At 28.9% G+C, this 17,546-nt stretch overlaps 2 protein-coding genes across 5 annotated transcripts; one reads left to right on the top strand and one right to left on the bottom strand.

The window, feature by feature from the left end:
- Positions 1-95: 95 nt before the first annotated feature.
- On the top strand, positions 96-3,323 carry LOC114425680 (protein cornichon homolog 4-like). Its single transcript, XM_028392629.1, has 4 exons — positions 96-274; positions 1,271-1,452; positions 2,418-2,540; positions 2,643-3,323. Exons 1-4 carry the CDS (start codon positions 203-205, stop codon positions 2,674-2,676), a joined length of 411 nt encoding a protein of 136 aa, XP_028248430.1. The 5' UTR covers positions 96-202; the 3' UTR covers positions 2,677-3,323.
- A 3,170-nt stretch (positions 3,324-6,493) lies between these two features.
- On the bottom strand, positions 6,494-11,789 carry LOC114425280 (AT-hook motif nuclear-localized protein 7-like). 4 transcript variants are annotated; one of them, XM_028392143.1, is made up of 6 exons: positions 11,738-11,789; positions 10,170-10,578; positions 9,170-9,225; positions 7,997-8,128; positions 7,462-7,623; positions 6,494-7,150 (listed from the first exon to the last, which is right to left on the bottom strand). In XM_028392143.1, exons 2-6 carry the CDS (start codon positions 10,528-10,530, stop codon positions 6,848-6,850), a joined length of 1,014 nt encoding a protein of 337 aa, XP_028247944.1. In that variant the 5' UTR covers positions 10,531-10,578; positions 11,738-11,789; the 3' UTR covers positions 6,494-6,847. The 4 variants fall into 4 exon arrangements, with proteins under 4 accessions (XP_028247944.1, XP_028247946.1, XP_028247942.1 ...); XM_028392145.1 differs by having other exon boundaries at positions 10,170-10,567; positions 11,738-11,787; XM_028392141.1 differs by lacking the exon at positions 11,738-11,789 and adding an exon at positions 11,419-11,580.
- Positions 11,790-17,546: the final 5,757 nt, after the last annotated feature.

Below are 17,546 nucleotides of genomic sequence, written 5' to 3'. Positions count from 1 at the left end.
TAACTATGAAGCAAAATGGACCAGCCAACATACTTGGGCCCAAAAAAAATCAAACAGCCTTTTTCCAAAAAAAGAACATAAAGGGAAAATTCGAAAGAATTGATGTTAAGATTTCGCTTCCCGAAACAAGGAACTCCGTTTAAGGAAAGGAAAACAGCGTACGAGGAAGAGAGGTAGAAAACGGCATGCAGTGGTGGGCGTCATGGCGGAGGTGTTATATTGGATCTCAACGTTTGTTCTAATTTTGACCCTTCTATGTATCCTCGGTTACCAGGTATTAATTACTAATATTAATTAATTGGATCATATCAATTCTTCTATTGCTTTTTATTTTTAATCACCGTAATTGTGCAGTAGTAATTAAACAACAGTTTCATTATGAATCAAAAAAAGAGCAACAGTTTCATTGTTTAAATTCTGGTTGAATCCGATTATTTCAATTTTTTTATTCAATTCTTATTTGCATGCATAAGATTTCAATTCTAATTGTAAAAAATGTTTGTTTTCATTTTCATATTTATGTATAAGATTTCAATTCTAATTGTAAAAATTGTTTGTTTTCATTTTCATATTTATGTTTTTATTTTTTATTTTTATTTTTTTTTGTATTGAGGGCTTACGGCTTACCCTAGGCTTGTGCGTATAGATTTTAGAACAATTTTCTGGAGGTAAGCCATTTATTTGGAAAAATGATTTGATTTTGGAAATGATTGCTTATTTTTAAAATCTGTCTTACGAAAGTTTAATAAAGCGCGATAATTTTCTTAGGATAAGATAAGATGAACCAAACACACCAAGGACTGCATGCATTTAGAAAGAAAATGGCCATCATTTAGAAAGCTTCTTTTTATTTTCTCTGTAAAAGATGAATGGTTTTCTTCTTTTTACTTTAGTTTGAGTACCATTGTATTTGGCCATTTCTAATGGATAGGTGGAGCTTTGCAATGTCATCATTGTCATGTGTATGAATTCCTAGTTCCTTCAAAATTGCTCTCCAACAATTTTCCTACTCCAGAAGAAGTTTTAAAACTCAGGTTTTTAAAATATGCTCTTGTTATAAGAAAATAAATAAAAACAAAAAAGCAGCTTTGAGATAGTACGATATACTGCTTGTATTTTTTTCTCCCGCTTTATTAAAGACTACATTGATGTCTTCAAAGTTTGAACTTGCACCTTAATTGTTGTCTACCATCCATTTCGTGAAAATGAGCAAAATTGCTGCTTACTGTTTATGAAACAAATTTGACATCCCTTGAAAATTTTATTGCAGCTTATATTATTGGTGGACTTGGAATTTGATTATATCAACCCATACGATTCAACGTCTCGGATAAACCAGGTTGTCTTACCAGAGTTCATCATCCATGGAATCTTCTGCTTCACCAATCTTATAGCCGGGCATTGGTTTATATTCCTGCTATCTCTCCCTTTCCTGTATTACAATCTGAGATTGTAAGTTTTTTTTCCCCTTTCCTTCTCAAAAAGTTTGTGTTTTATTGATTCTGAAGTTGTTAGTTTTAAATTATTGAATGTTGTTTCAGTAGGCTTCTCAATCTTCTTCGGAGCATTTTTGTGTTGATTTAGGGGTTGAAAATGCTGGTTACTTGAAGCAAAACTCAATAGAATGGAATAAATGCGTTTAACATTTTTGGATGTAAAACATTGTTTTTAGGGTGATTTGATGGCTTACAATGACTAAAATATTAGTGATTACAGGATTCGAATGGTATTTTTAACTAAAGGGTGTTGTCCAGCCTTTCATGCTGCCACTTGAAAATTGGAAGAAGAATGAACATCAAGTGGTTGTTCGAACAGTTTCCAGTGTTTTAATGTTGTAATTTGAGGGATAACATTGAAACCCTTGAAAAGATACTTACGACCCTGATCATAATTATGATGAAACCCCCCCAAATTTTGAGTTTTGACACACACACATATAATGAATACAAGAAGACTGACAACTCATAAGTTAGAAGACTGAAGACATGATTACAAACTTGTTTAATCAAGGACTATGAAAATTTGAATTGCATAACTTTTGAAGTTATTCCTACTTGAAATTGCATTGTAGTCTTAGATCCTTATAGTCTGAAACTCTTTGGAGATGGAAATTTAACTTTTAACCCTTCTGCCATGATATTCTGTTTCTATCTGTGTTAAGCATAGGTTGCATTTACATACAATTAACTTCAAATGATCTGGATAATTAGATTTCAAATTTGAATTCAAAATTTCAAACATCTTTAGCATTAAAATGGACATTTGCAGCATAGTGTAATCCTGTATGAGATAATAAATGGAATCCATAAAGCATTGCATTTCAACAACTTATCTGTGTAATTATGTGCTGTTATTACATATGCACATCATTTTCAGATAATTCACCTCATTAATCATGACATGGAAGCTAATGTCAGGTACATTAAAAGAGAGCACTTAGCAGATGTTACTGAAATCTACAATAAGCTATATTGGGAGAAAAAGAAGCGGCTGTTCAAAGTTGGATATCTTGTTTTGGTATTTGTATTTTCTATAGTCAGGTATTACGGTTAGAAATGCATTCTTATGTAAATTCACTAAATTGTCCTCTACTATTTCAAAGGAAAAGTTGGTGACTGTTCTCTCATCTGAATGTGTTTCAGCTTGGTATGGACCCTTGCCGAGGATGTGCATTAATTGGTGGCTTGCCTTCCATGCCTGCCATATGTTTGAATTACATTTTTGTTCAAGAATTATGTTATTCTTTGTATAAATGTTCCAGCTAATTAAACTCTTCGTAATATCAAAGAAGTTACAGGCTGATACATTCACTACATTGAGGGCAAATCCATCTTATGAGCTGAATTTGATTGGCAAGAGCCATGGCGAGAGCAATCTGTGATGAGCCAAGCTCTTTATAGAGGGGGGACATGTGACAATCCATTTTGGTGCTAAAGCAAGAAACAGAGAAGCTTGAGAAGGTGTGATTCTCTAAGTGAAGTTTTATATTCTTTCTGTGAGTTAGAGTGCTTTAGGCAGGAAAAAAGTTGTTTGAGCTCTCATTGTGGTTTCGGCACAAACGTAAACGCCTTTTGCCTAATATGTATATTTTTATTGTCATATTTGCTTCCTCTGCATGTAAACCCAAGAGTAGCACCACCACCACCACCAAAGACTGATAACTTTTTCTGTTGTTTTAAACCCTTTTATAGAGTTACAAATTCTTTATCCAAGGCATTGATACCTTGATAATTTGATAGTTAATTGTTTTTAAATTTATAATGTGTAACTAATAGTACATAATTGTTTGACAAATAATCAACCAGCTATGCCTGGCAAACAAGTATGGATATTGCTTAGGTTAGTAAGAGAATTGCTTTGTAAACCTAATGCGTTTAAGTTGCATACCCAAGCTTTTATTGAAAGATTACTTTGAGCTTGTTTGGATAAGCACTTCTAGTTGAAGAAAATAAGAAAAAAAAATCAAATAAATTTCTCTATAAATTAAAATTAGCTTATGTTGAAGATTATTTCATTTTATTTATTTTTTCTCCTGAAAGTGTTTATAGAAAAGTTTATTTAAACAAGTCTCATAACTTACAGTGAAATGGTTACATCTAAACTCAAATGAATAAATGGATATTGTCAGTCACACGTATACGCACATTCTTTTTTGCTATAAATAGCTTAGAGTGCATGATAACTTCTTTGGGTTCAGGTACACAACAAAATCAAATGAATGTTTTTCATACAATAACATTTCACATTAATTTCTAGACAGAGATAGTTAGGAAGAGAAAAGAGAGGAGCATGGTAAGTGTATAACATAAAGCAGTGATGTGATGAAGAGAGAGAACATAATGTAGGAATTTTAAAAATGTTATATAAGTAATAAGTTGTATAACTTAAATCAAATTGTTAAATGTGAAGTAATACTTCAACAATATTAAGTTATCGAACAATAGGTTAATTTTAAGTTCAGAAACATCTATTAATTTACATTTTTGTGAAGTATGTACAGAAACACAGTGTTTGTATGGTCATTAAGTGCATCATCTTAGGCCAACAATTACAAACTATGTTTGCAACAAAATGAATTTTGCAAAAAGATTCTGACCCTTCTTTTGTAAAATGAGTTTTATAAACCATTGATTTGATCTTGAAATTCATATCTAACAAGTTGGATCGAAAATTAAAATGCTCTAAGTTATCGAACAACATGTTAATTGTGTTCTTTTATCTTTAATTATTACATTCGATTCCTTGTGTTATTTTTTATATAAAATTTTAAAAAATATTTAAATAATTTGAAGTTTATGATGGGTTTAAGATGGAAAGATAAGAAATAAAAAAATTATAAAATTCGAAATATTTCATAAAGTGTGGGGTGAATATTTTGAAGATGGAAATGAGGTTTTTAATTCAAGGTAAAATATAGTACTTTGATCAGTAAATTCTAAACGAAAGATAATTTAAGATGATAATTAATTCAATTTTTAGAGAATTTATGAAAAAAGAAAATTAAATAATTTTAGAAAGAGGAAAATTTATTGAAATTTTATAGCAATAAAAAATAGAAGATTTTAATTGTAAAAAAGGCTATCCGACCCCTATAATAAAGAAATCATGCGAGTAATTATTAAAGAAACAAAGTTATACATGGATTATAGTTGAAAAATCAAAAGTGAAATTAAATCCAGACAATAATGCATTTTGCTCATTAATAAGGCACAAATTTCTTCGTAGGGAGTAGGTGACAATGAAAGTGTTTGACGTATGTAACATTTAATTCTGTGAAAGAGTGCACCTTACGCTTTCTTCTTTTCATAAAAAGTTTACTTCAATAACTAGGTTAACTTCAAGGGGAGATAAAAGCAATCTCTATTCTATCCTACAGTATAATCCTATTATTAGGGATGTTTTAGACCTAACAGAGTTGCTAACATGCTTCTTTCAAGACTATTAACCATTTTTAACTCAAATCACCTTTTCTTTAATGCTTTTAAGGCACGATGCAACAATTCTATTCGTACGTTAATGCTTTTATTTTTACTTTTTACATATTTAAGTATTATGTGTCAAAATATGTAATAAAAAAACAAATATTCCGTTACTACCCTTTATTTATATAAAGGTGTTGGTGTCGACTTTAGTATTTCATGGTTAACATTTTCCAAACGTTTATTTTATTAAAATATAAACACAAAACACATTTATTGTTGTTATATTTCAAGTAATGAAGATTGAGGAGCACTAGCAGTCTAGCATGATACTTTCTATCACTCTCGTTTCAAAAACTATCTTATTAGTTGAAATTCATGTAAATTTCATTAATTTGAAAATGAAACCTATCAAATAAAGAATGAGACCTGCATTGAAACAATTGAATAAAAAGCTTAGCAACTAGTAATTGTTAAAAGATATCAATGCTTTCAAAAGAAATCCAAATAACTTCCACTAAAACATAGTACTTATTTTACTACATAATGGGAAGTCACTACGTTGATGATGATTTCGGATTAGGAATATTTAAATATTTTTGAAAAATTCCTTTTTTGAAAAAAAATTGCTTGAATTTTCTTACTAAAACTTTGATCCATATACTAATACTGCTGAGTACCGACTCAATCAAAAACACATAGTTTGTTTGTTTTTAAATATAGTAAACGGTCCCTCCATACTACTGATACTAGAGTTACAGGGCTTCTTTCAACCTACTTTTAAATACAAGGATTAAAACAGCTTTTGATCTTAAACGTGAATTTCAATTCTAGTTTTTAATCTTTTAAATATGGATCATTATATGTTTATTTAGTTAGTATTTAGTTCTCAATAACCAATACTTTGATAAATAAAAATATAAAGAACAATTATTAAAGACACTAAGGACTATATCTTACTTTTCATTAACAAAGAGAGTTCATAATTTGATTCTTAACAATACAAAATCAGTTAATTTTATTCTAGAAATCAAAATTGACAAGTGTAAAACAAAGTCAAAGACCAAATTAATAGATGCACATTAAATTTAAAATCAAAATAAATGGAGAGGATTTTTTCTAAATAATACTTTTTGAAGTTTGAGATTAAATTATGAAGTCTTTAACATTTGGAACCGAAATGTCTGACCAGTCATCATTTCAAAGACCATTTTTTTGGGCAATTTTAGGAACTAAGTTAATAATATATTCAAACGAGTCAAGGAGACAGATAGGACGATGATCTAAGGGAGATTTGTTGAATTTTGGATTTTGTATTTTCTTTTTGTTGCCTTTATTTCTTTCAACTAAGTTGTATTATCATTAAAAACAATATTGTTTTCTGGTATAAGCCTACAAGTCACCATAATCTTTCACTCGAGACAATTTTACTCCATCTGAATAACCGTGTGTCCGTGTCTGAAAAATCAGTAAAAACACCAACATTTTTACTATCTACATTCGTCCATTCTTTCCAAATCTAAAATTTTCAAATATTTAAACATTAAACTCATTAAAGCAAGTATAAGATGCTATAAAGAAAATAACAAGCCTATACTCGTGACATAATAATAAATGGCTAGGTTGAGACAAAAGCTCGAACAAATTCAGTTGTGATTACATCCGAATTAGCCTAATCATAACACTGCACATTGCAGCATCTACCTAATCAGCCAAGGAATCAGATGCTCTGGTAGGCAAAGAAAATTGTAGAAACCTAGCTGCAACTTACACCACTAGCTACTTGGTCCTACGGTGTCATCGACAAAAGATCATAATAAGGTTTGAAAAGAGTGGAAAGTAGGCGATATAGAACAACAACACTGGAAACAATAAACAAAGAGTTCAGTCATGAATGTTGTCAGCGAGACTCCAGGTTGATCATCAACTTAACTATCAGGAAGAGATATGTTAATGTCAGTAACCGACTTCATCGAGTCGGCCATGGAGTGCATGTTAACCCAGTTTTCTCGACGAAAGGCCGAGGGAGGAGAAAAGTTCGAGTTAAGGGTTGTTCCTGAGTTGTTGTGCAGTAGGTGTCCACCCATGACATCCTCCTTTTCACCATTAGTAGGGGGTGGCGCAGAAGACACTGCAATGGAAGGGGTGACATTAGCTGGTGCATAATCAGACTTTGGCTTCTTTGGTTTCTTATCTTGCGGGTTGTTTGGCAAAAAGCTTCCCACCACCACCTGATAACATAAAAAGTGATCCTTCATTTGAGGAACAAATGTCTAACCAGTTCAAAGTAAATTGAACCAGATGCTACATTAAGGTAACTCCCTTGTGTTGTGCCTTTAATCAAGGCATGCAACTTTGCCTCTTTCATTTGACAACCCTCAATTGTTTGGGATGTATTTGAGCAAAAATTGTTTGGCAAAGTTTTCAATATCACAGAAAATGTAGGATGTTGGGGACTAATTTGAATCCAACCTTGTAGTCCTTACCACCCAATCCATGGTCATGATCACATACCTAATTGAGTTGAGAAAGGAATGTTTACCTGCACAGGACCAGCAGCTACAAGGAGACCAGCAACTCCACCACCTACAATGCGACCATCTGGACTTGACAATGAAACGCTCATCCCACCTGATCTGCTTCTTGTTCCTTGGTTGTCAGTAGGCATGAATGATCCAGATAATGAAAGTATCTCAAAACGGCCCTAGAAAATAATCCCAAATGTGAAACATAAGATTTTATAGCACCCATCAAGAACATCATACCAATAATTAAAGTAAAAACTAAAATTTCCAAGTAAATGATGAACATAAAGTGGTAAAGTTACAAATTGCCATCAAGTACCATTACCATCAAAGACATAATTCTACACCCTAGTATTTTTTTCTGTATTTTCCAGCCAAACCTAGCCCTTTTTTAACCATTTGCAGTCTCTACCTAGCAAAACTAAATCCTGGAATTCTCTCAAACTAATCAATGCTCCCATTCTAATTTTTGAAACCATAAAGGGATACTTCTGTTTCTTATGCTTAACATGCATGGTGCATATAATTGCATATCAAGAATAGTTTAAGCACCTCATAGGTCAAGGTTCCCCCAGAAGAATCAGGCTGACGAAGTGTAACATTTGAAATTACACCACTAGCAGATAGGATGCATATAGCACGGGGTCCTTGTTGGGAAAAAGATATAACCTTCATTGTAATGTCCTGAAAAAACAACAGTGCAAAACAAAAATAACAGTATTTAATTGTCTCTTCTGCAAGAAGAATTAGCACTACAATATATAAAGCATGTTAAGAGAATATCGTAATAAAGGTTTTTTCTTGAATGGAGAATATAGCACAAACACTTAATTGTTTTCACTTTTATTCAAACTATTTTTTATGAATAACTATAGCTAAATTTGCAGTGACTTCATAGGTGAGACTCAAAGATTGGTACTGATGGAATCATACACAATAATCATATGCTCATCATTCTATACTGCAGACATATAACCAAAATGTTGGAACAAATATATGAAAAGAAACAGAGGTTAATAACCATGAAAAAAGAAAAGGGGTGAATCCAACATGGAAGGAAACTAGACTGCATTCTTGGTCCTTCATAAACAAAATGTTTACCAAAAAAAATGAGATGGAAAAGTAGAGGAGTTAAAAAGATACAACAAATTGCCGTTAATGTTTGCATCTATGAAGGTCTTTTATTTTAGTTCTTGTCACGTAGTGTATATGCATTTTAACAAACAAACAAAATAGCAGTGTTTTTTTGTCAAGAAAGAACACTTCTTGCCAAACACAATAAGCAAACAATGTTAGTTAATTTGCAAATATCATCAATACAAGAACAGAGCATTTGTATATAATTGTCCATATATTACACAAATAAACAATAATTTTTTTTAAAAAAAACAGAGATTTAAACCATGTTATTAATACATTAACACATTCTATATAAACAGATCGATACAGGAAACAAATCATACTTCCTTAAATCATATTATCATTATTTGCAAGATTTACCCTCTAACACCAACAGATAACTGAACAAAGCACACCCTCTCCACATAATTGATATACTTGTTTTAACTTTAACCAGTTACACGATATGGCAGATGACAGAAATTTATACACCCATATATTCCAGACTCACAAGGGCATAATACTGGATAGTTGGAAATAAATTCAAAGCAAACTCAGGTATCAAATGAAGTTAAAACAAATGTTTTCCCCCTCCCTCAAGCATACCTCGCCAGTATTGACCGCAATGATATGGGGCATAAAGTTTGTACCAACAGAATCACCTGCAGAAGTACCAACAATAGATATTAACAGAAATTAGTAGAAACTTAAAGTAATTAATAATTTCTACAACTAGTAGTCATAATATATATATATAATAATTTCTACAAAAAGCAGTCATACATTTGTCCCAGACTACGTATATTGGGTGAGTTTGTTTAAACTTAAAAAAATAATAATTAAAATAAGTGTTTTTTTAAGAAGCCGATAGGATTTGCTTCTTAAGATAAGCAGAAAACTGGCGTTTTTTAAGCAGAAGCAATTTAGACAAACACTAAAAAAACAGAATGTTATTTATTTTATTAAAATAAACACTTATTTCAACAAATAAGTTTAAATAAACTTGCCCATTATGAATTATCTTATAGCACAGTGGGAGCAAATTTAAAGAAAAACCAATTAGCAAATTTAAAGTTAATACAACCAATCTGTAAAATGATATATTTTGAGAATAAACGTTAAATTTAAGGTTTTAATTGTCATCGTGGTAAATACTTCCCAAACCTTAAAATTGTGAGAAAAAAAAATATGGCAGACAAGTGCAGCTGATGTGGTATTGCAGCCACAATTGTGTTTGCAGAGTGCAGACCACAATTCAACACTCCGTTGCTAGCATAGAATCACATTTCCATGCGTGGAAACACCATCAAAGTTTTAAAATTAAATTCATTCACCTCACTTCAAAAAGTTCAACAACACAAAAAGGATGAATTCTTTTAGGAATTTGCAAATAAAAAAGGAGAGTTTTTTCAATGTATTCAGGGATGGTAGTCTAAAAGCTTGACAGGAAGCAAACTTTAAGAAGCAAGAAAAGTTATCAAAAATAGAAAGATACTACTAAATTCACAACAATGAAGTTATTTGATAAACCATGTTAGTGACACATAATCATGCTATTTACAAGCAATGCGTGTTATTAAGCATTAAAAGTACCAAATTCCATTACCAAAAAGATCCACTCCAACTTTCTTCGGCAGCTTGTACTCCATCGCTCGCGGTTTCCCCCGCTGCTTCCCGGATGAGAATTCATTAGCAAATGGAGCTGAAGATGAGATTGGAATGGGTGACAATGCCATAGAGTTCAACCCATCTGGCCCATATTTCCTTGGTCTACCCCTTTTCTTCTTAGCTGCTGTTCCATCCAATCCCACACTCGCTGGTGAGACACCAATAGCTCCAGCTGTTGCTTCAGGAACAGGTGGAGGAACTTGGCTTGGAGCTTCACTCCTTGGTGCCATGTGATAGGCTGATGGAGCTTCTGCTCCTATCACTGTAACCCCAGAACTTATCCCTTCTCTTCCTTCCATGCATATATCAAACTATTCACTCCTAAGTCTACACAATCTAACCAAAATCTGCAAGTCAGAAATGAGTCGTACAATCATACTTAGTAAGGAAAATGGCTCATTAAAGCACATGCCATTGCAAAAATTTGAGCATTCTAGCAAAACCAAGGATTTGAACCATTCTTAAACATGCAAGGAAACCAAAGTGAAAACCCATCAAAGGATTCCCACAAACTAGGAAGAAAGAAAACAAAGACACAAACTTTGGAGTTTTTAAGTTGTTTAGCTGAATTAGCAGATCCATTTAAAACTTTTAACTTTGCACTAAAATGCAAAAATCACATCACTCTAGGGTTTGAATAGAAAATCATATGAGGAAAAAATGCAGTTATTTTCTAACAAAGTTCATTTTTTTTTCCTTTTGTTTCCATCTCTGAAAAATCGGTACATGCTCAGTTATCAAGTTTTCAACTTTCAAGTACTGAAACTAGAAATTTGATTCGTAACCAAAAGGACGAAAAAAAAGGGCATTAAAATAAATACAAAAATAGGAAAATATTTTGCTATATTATTACAACTTCAAAACATACTTTGGTAAGAAAATTTTGAAAACATGTTTAAAAATAGCAAATTCAAACTCAGTATCATAATTTTTTTTTTTTAACAAACTACTCATTTACTTCAAATATTTCTAAGCCCCGAACTCTGAACAGAGCAAAAGCAACCAGAAAATACCAAAGATTTTTCTAAAAGAGCAAAATAAAAATAAAAACTCCACCCTTTTGCATAAACCCGCTTCGTATCTAGCATTTACCTAAACTTTTAAAAGACAGAAAGCTGAAACTCAAGGAAAAATTAAGTACACAAAAGGAAAAAAAAATAAAAAATAAAAACTATTTTTTTACATACCAACATCAAACTCTGAATACTGTTCAGAATACAAAGATCATGACCTGTCCATGCACACACTTCAGCAAGACTCTTCTGAAGGTGTAATCTTGTATTAAGATTTCTTTTCAGTTCCCTCCAGAACTTAACTTGCTCACTCAACCCAGAAAGTGAAAATAATATATATATATATATATATATATCTATATATATATATAATAATAATAATAATAATAATAAAATAAAAACACAGAAAAAAGGAAAAAGAGCAGAAAAGGGTGAAAAACCGTTTGCTCCAGAAATTTAAAACAACTTGGAAATTTCAAGAGTTGAAAAAAACCTGTTGGCTGGTTGGGTTTACCAAAGCTGCTGCTCGAATTGAAAGTTGAAATTTTTTAAAGGTAAAATATGGTAAAGCACAAAATAAATACTGCAACAGCAACATTAAATAATAATTAAAATAAAGGAAATGCTGTATCTTTAATATATTAAAAAGTTTTAAAATATATCAAATATATAATATATATTTTTATCAGGATCAAATATATAATATTTAATGTTTTTAATATATTTTTATCGTAATTTCAACAGTAGTATTTTTCTTTATTGATTTTTAAACGAACTTCTTAAAAGACAAAAAAAAAAGATAAACGAATATTTAAAACCCTCGTTATCACAAATCAAATAACAACATTAATAATCGTGAAAAAAGAGCAACTCAAGGGCAATGAAATAGGTGAATATTTGTTAAAAAAATATGTGAATTTTATTTTGAATAAATTTGTAAACCCCATAAAAATAGTATATCTAATTAGAATATTAATATATTGTATTTTATGATAATTTATCATATATTTCAAAATAATTTAATTTTATAATGATTACTTAAAAGTTATATATAAATTATTTTTCATTTATTTAATGCTCTAATATAAAAATCTCCCCATTATTATCGGGAAAATATCTCTCTCTATATATATATATATTCCCATTAATAATATATAAAAAATAAACTCAAAATACAATCTAGTTAAGAAGAATTTAACCTCTGTAAAGGACAACTAAATTCTGTTTTTTTTATAATTAGTGGCTAAAATGGTAAACTTTTTTTTTAAGAATAAGAAGTATTCTCATTTAGATTTTAGAGGGAAAAAAAAACACGCATAACTGTTCCCTTTTTTTTTATTATTATTATGAGATACTAATATGATTTTCCATATATGGATGCAAGTCGGTGTTAGATAACCAACCTTCCTGCGGCCGGTAACCCGCTTTTTGTCTTTTTAAAAAAAACATAAATTAGTATTTAGTTTTTTCAATTAAATCACAAATATCTCTACAAAGAAATAATCACGTTTAAATAATTTAAGCATTTAATATAATTATATGTCTTAAACTCAAATCTAAGATATTTAATTAAAAATAAGAGTGAATAGTTGATTTATGCATATATTGTTTTTTAGTTTGAGCCACAAGTACTTTCCATTGATGGCAATCAAACTTTTCATTAAGAGTAAGAGTCCGTAGTTGATTTATGCATATATTGTTTTTTAGTTTAAGCCACAAGTATGTTCATTGATGATGGCAACGTAGTTTATCAATCTTCCGTGGTTCATCTATATGTATTTAGTTTTATATATATTAGTATTTAATTTCTTGGTATTTTGTTTTAGATATATGAAAAATTTTATTTTTTAAAATATTTAATACAACTACATATTTAAAACTTAATTTTAATATCTCTTGTTAAGTTAAGCAAAACAAACAAATGCATTGAAAGCTTCAACTTGAAAAAAAAGAAGTTTAACAGGTTGTTGTCCAATCCATTTTGTCATCCTTTATATGTGTATTAGAATGTCAAGAGTTTTATAATTAAAACATTACAAAGGAAAAAAGTATATTATGTTTTATGTTAATTATTTTAAAATATATTTGGAGAAGAAAAATAATATAAATTAGAGACTGACATAAAGGTCAATGATTTAAAATTTTAAAATTGACAATGATTCACATGTTAACCGTACTTTTTATTTACATTTTTTTAAGAAAGTAATCATTTATTTTTCCAAAAGTTCTCGAAATAAAGAAAAAAATAATTACTTTTTTCAATGAGTTTAACTAAATATATGGTAAGGTGAGTTTGTTTAAATTAAAAAAATAAGTAATTTTTAAAAAAATGTGATTTGCTTATTTAATAAATAAAAATTACTTATTTTAACTAAAAATAATTTTGACAAACATAATAAAAAAAAGTAAAAATTGTTTAATTCATTAAAAAACATTTTTTTGGAAAAACACGCTTAAACCAACTAGTCCTAAAGCACAAACTTTTTAGTATCCTCAATTAACTTCTTAGAAAAATTGTCTCCATCCCTTTGATACAGATTATGCTCCTTTTCTAGCTAAAAAGTATCAGCAAATTGTTTTTTTTTTTAAGGAAAGGTATTAGCAAATTGTTAATGTAAGTCTTTATACACATTCTTAGTATTAATCTTATTTCTGATTTCATAATTAAGTTTTTATGCCTTTTAATTTATCAAATTTGATTTGTAGTTTTTTTTTAAAAAAAAATCTCAAAATTATATTTGTAAATAATAAAATTAATAAGTTTTAACCTTTTAACACAACCTACCTTTTTGCACATTTGGGTGATGGTGGTGAATTATATGTCTGTATGATTCGCACTTCCATCCAAAGGCACATCTAAAAATTTCAAGTTATAACAGTAACAATCAGATATAAATTTATGAGATTACTAACTCATGCTCGTTAAGATAAGAAAATTTATTGAAAGGAAAAAGATCATATTGTTTATGATGTTTTTGTGTTATATTATGATTTACATAATAAATATTGTTTTATTTAAATTTTTTAATTAATGCTCTGAGTGTCCCTAAGGGTATTGATTAATAAAATCCTAATATTTTTTATAGATTAGATTTTCTTATTGTTTTTTAAATTACGAAAATAATTTGTAATTACAAATATGTTTTATTAAAAATAATTAAAAAATTGTGCAGGCAACTTACTTCATAATGATTAAAAAATTAAAAGTAAAATGAAGTTATGTCATATTTGCATTTACATAGATTAAAAATTCAAAGTATATTTATACTAACCTATTTTAAAGTTAAAAGAATTCCTAAATTGACTTAAGTAATAATAAGAGTCTGTGTTCTTTAATTAAGTGATTAAGAATTTAAATATCGATTGAGAGTGTATTTGTGTCTGTGTTATTTTTAACGGAAAACAAAAGCAACTCTCATGTTGTTTTGTAATTTTTGCATAAGAAAGTGCATTTTTCCCATTTGATATTATTCTGAGGCATTTTCAAACACATAGTGACTCGTCTTTTGTACACACGTAATTTTTTATAAAAATTAATCGATACTTCTTGCAAAAGTAACTTCACTGGTTAGAAAAAAGAAAATTGTAAGTGTTTTAATTAAAACCTGCAACGTGCAATATCCAAGTCTGTTACATTACTTTTTTATTTTTAAAAAATAATTTGTTTGATACTTGTAGTCAGTAGATAACATCACATAGGGGTAAGGTTAGGTAATATTAGTTATTTATGATCTAAACAAAAGCTGCATGATCTAATAAAGAAGGGAAACAAAAAAAGATGATATATTTATTGCATGTTACCTGTTAGTTGAAATCTGAAAGGATACATTGGCACGTGACAGTGGACATTTGTCATTGTAGCAGGTGGCTCCTCTGTTGGGAATGACCAATTGACTTACCTTATCCGTGAAAGAAAGAGAAAATTATTTTTTAACTTTAGAAAAGAAAAATAAAGAAAAAGGCTAAGACATTCCATTTCATCAACAAATTTAATATGTCAATTCATATTATTATTATTTCAATTTCAAAATATCAGTATAAGTAATAATATTTTTATGGCATGTAAAATTTCTTTTGAATTAATAATAATAACATATTTTCAGTGAAATTAGTCTCTGAGTCAATAAATTAGTTAAAGATTATATTCATTTACAAAAAATATTTAACTATAAAATATCTTTTTTCTTTTAAAGGATTACAAAAATACCTTAGACGCTTGTTACTGTGAATGTGATGCTATATATATTTAGACAGATAAAATGTTACATGTTAGAAAAATATTTAGACAAACAAAAGTTTACATGTTATAAAAAGTTCACATTTCTAAAATGAAAATATAACACATTTTATAAAATAATGGAAGTTATTTTTATGGTCATATAAATTTTGGGTTAAAGATGAATAAAGATTCATCACTTAGGAAATATTTATTTTATGTGTAGTTTTTTTAGTCTCATAAATATTATTTTTAGAAATAAAAGATGAAAATATTAATTTTGAGTATATTATAAAAAAAATATTTGATTACCTATTAAAAATGGTTGGAGATATTTTTATATGTATGAGAATAACTAAAAACATGTATTTATTTGATATTTTTTCTAGAAATATATAATAATTACATATGTACAAATGTATGTAACAACTAACAACCCACAAAAGTTAAAAAAACCAGGGCCCAAAAAAGGTAGGTCACTATAACCCATCATGGTCCAATTGTAATAGTGGGTAGCAAAGAGAGTATATGTTTAATTTTACTTACCAAAAATGATTTGTAACACTTTTAAAGATAATCATTTTTGATATCTTGACAATCAATCTGATTATTTTTTTAATTATTGATTGTCCATACAAATCATCATGTCAAATTTTTAGTATGCTTTATACTCATTTACATATTTTTTAAAAAAATTCTTAATAATTATTTCATTCATTTCATAATTACTTCAAATTATCTATATTATTTTTTAGTATGCTTCATTCATTTCATAATAATTACTTTATTCTTAATAATTTTTTATCTATATTATTTTTAGTATGCTTCATTCATTTCATAATTACTTCAAATTAAACACATTTATTAATATAATTCTTAATAAATTGTCCAAAAATAGATTCACCTTGTTAATATAGATAATACTAATTAATTTCTCTAAGTTATAATTAACTTGATAGTTTTATATATGCATAATATTTTGATCCATCTTGTTTTGATGTGATTCATACTGGATGTTACATGATTATTATTTCAAGGAAATAAATATTTCCTTTTCCTTTGTCGAGATTAAGTATTGCTTAAAGGTGGGGTTATGACTTACCCCTAAATAAAATAGAGTCGAGATTAATTATTTAATTGCTTCATAATAAATGTGGGATAAAGTTTTTTCCTTATATATTTATGAGACTAAAAATTTTATCCATGAAACAAACATTCCTCCATGGATGATTATATATAAAAAATTTATATTATTAATTAAAAATAATTAAATTTATAACATTTATATATCTTATTTAATTAATTTTTATCCACGAAGACTATTCCTCTTTAACTTATCTTCAAACATAAAAATAATAGATTGTGTCTTTAGTTCGTACTTTAAATTTTTTTCCAAATTAGAGTTAAAATCATAGAATTATGTTAATGGTCGATAAGACCAAACACAAACATTATGCATAGAATTCCCCAGACATCATCTTTTATTTCCTTTATCATTTTAAACCTCAAGTTTTTTTTTATAAATAATATCTTAAATATTGTTAGAAGTCATAGATGAAAGCATTTTTAAATTTATAAAGTATTCATATTGTTTAATAATTTTCTAATAGATAAAACAATGATTAAAAAATCGAGTGAGCTTAATATCTCAAGAAATTAATTGCCAATTTTCAATGCACTTATCTTTATAATCGAGTGTGGAATCACTATGCCTCAAAATTCATTTCAAAGCTCATGATTTAAAGATAAGATTTTACCAATAAAGAATTGATCCTTTTGCTTTTGTTTGCAATAGAAATGGGTTGAAATTCAACAAAGTGTGGCTGTGTAGTGTAGGTACATTTCTACAAAGAACCAATAAATAAAGTCCTTGTGACACGTGTCGGACACCCAAGCCTGTCTTAAGTTTCTTTGGCATTTAGTGAGTCTCACACACTAGGGTCACTTTATCTCCTCTCCTCTGGATATTGTTCTGCACATGCTCTGTTGCGTCAAAACCCAACATGATTATACTGGGCCCACCCACCCACATTTTCAAAGTATCCATCACTCTTTCTTATCTGTATTTTGTGAGAATAAAATGCTA

This window comes from Glycine soja, chromosome 9 (assembly GCF_004193775.1).
Source record: "Glycine soja cultivar W05 chromosome 9, ASM419377v2, whole genome shotgun sequence".
NCBI lineage: Eukaryota > Viridiplantae > Streptophyta > Magnoliopsida > Fabales > Fabaceae > Glycine > Glycine soja.
Note: the sequence above shows the minus strand (reverse complement) of the source record. Positions and strands in the feature narration are given on the sequence as shown.

Coding starts and splice junctions, on each gene's coding strand:
- LOC114425280 (XM_028392143.1), bottom strand. CDS start 10,530: ATGGAAGGAAGAGAAGGGATAAGTTCTGGGGTTACAGTGATAGGAGCA. Junction 9,226..10,169: donor AGTTGGAGTGGATCTTTTTG/GTAATGGAATTT, acceptor GTACTTCTGCAG/GTGATTCTGTTGGTACAAAC. Junction 7,624..7,996: donor GGGGAACCTTGACCTATGAG/GTGCTTAAACTA, acceptor ATTATTTTCTAG/GGCCGTTTTGAGATACTTTC.
- LOC114425680 (XM_028392629.1), top strand. CDS start 203: ATGGCGGAGGTGTTATATTGGATCTCAACGTTTGTTCTAATTTTGACC. Junction 275..1,270: donor TATGTATCCTCGGTTACCAG/GTATTAATTACT, acceptor ATTTTATTGCAG/CTTATATTATTGGTGGACTT. Junction 2,541..2,642: donor TTTGTATTTTCTATAGTCAG/GTATTACGGTTA, acceptor AATGTGTTTCAG/CTTGGTATGGACCCTTGCCG.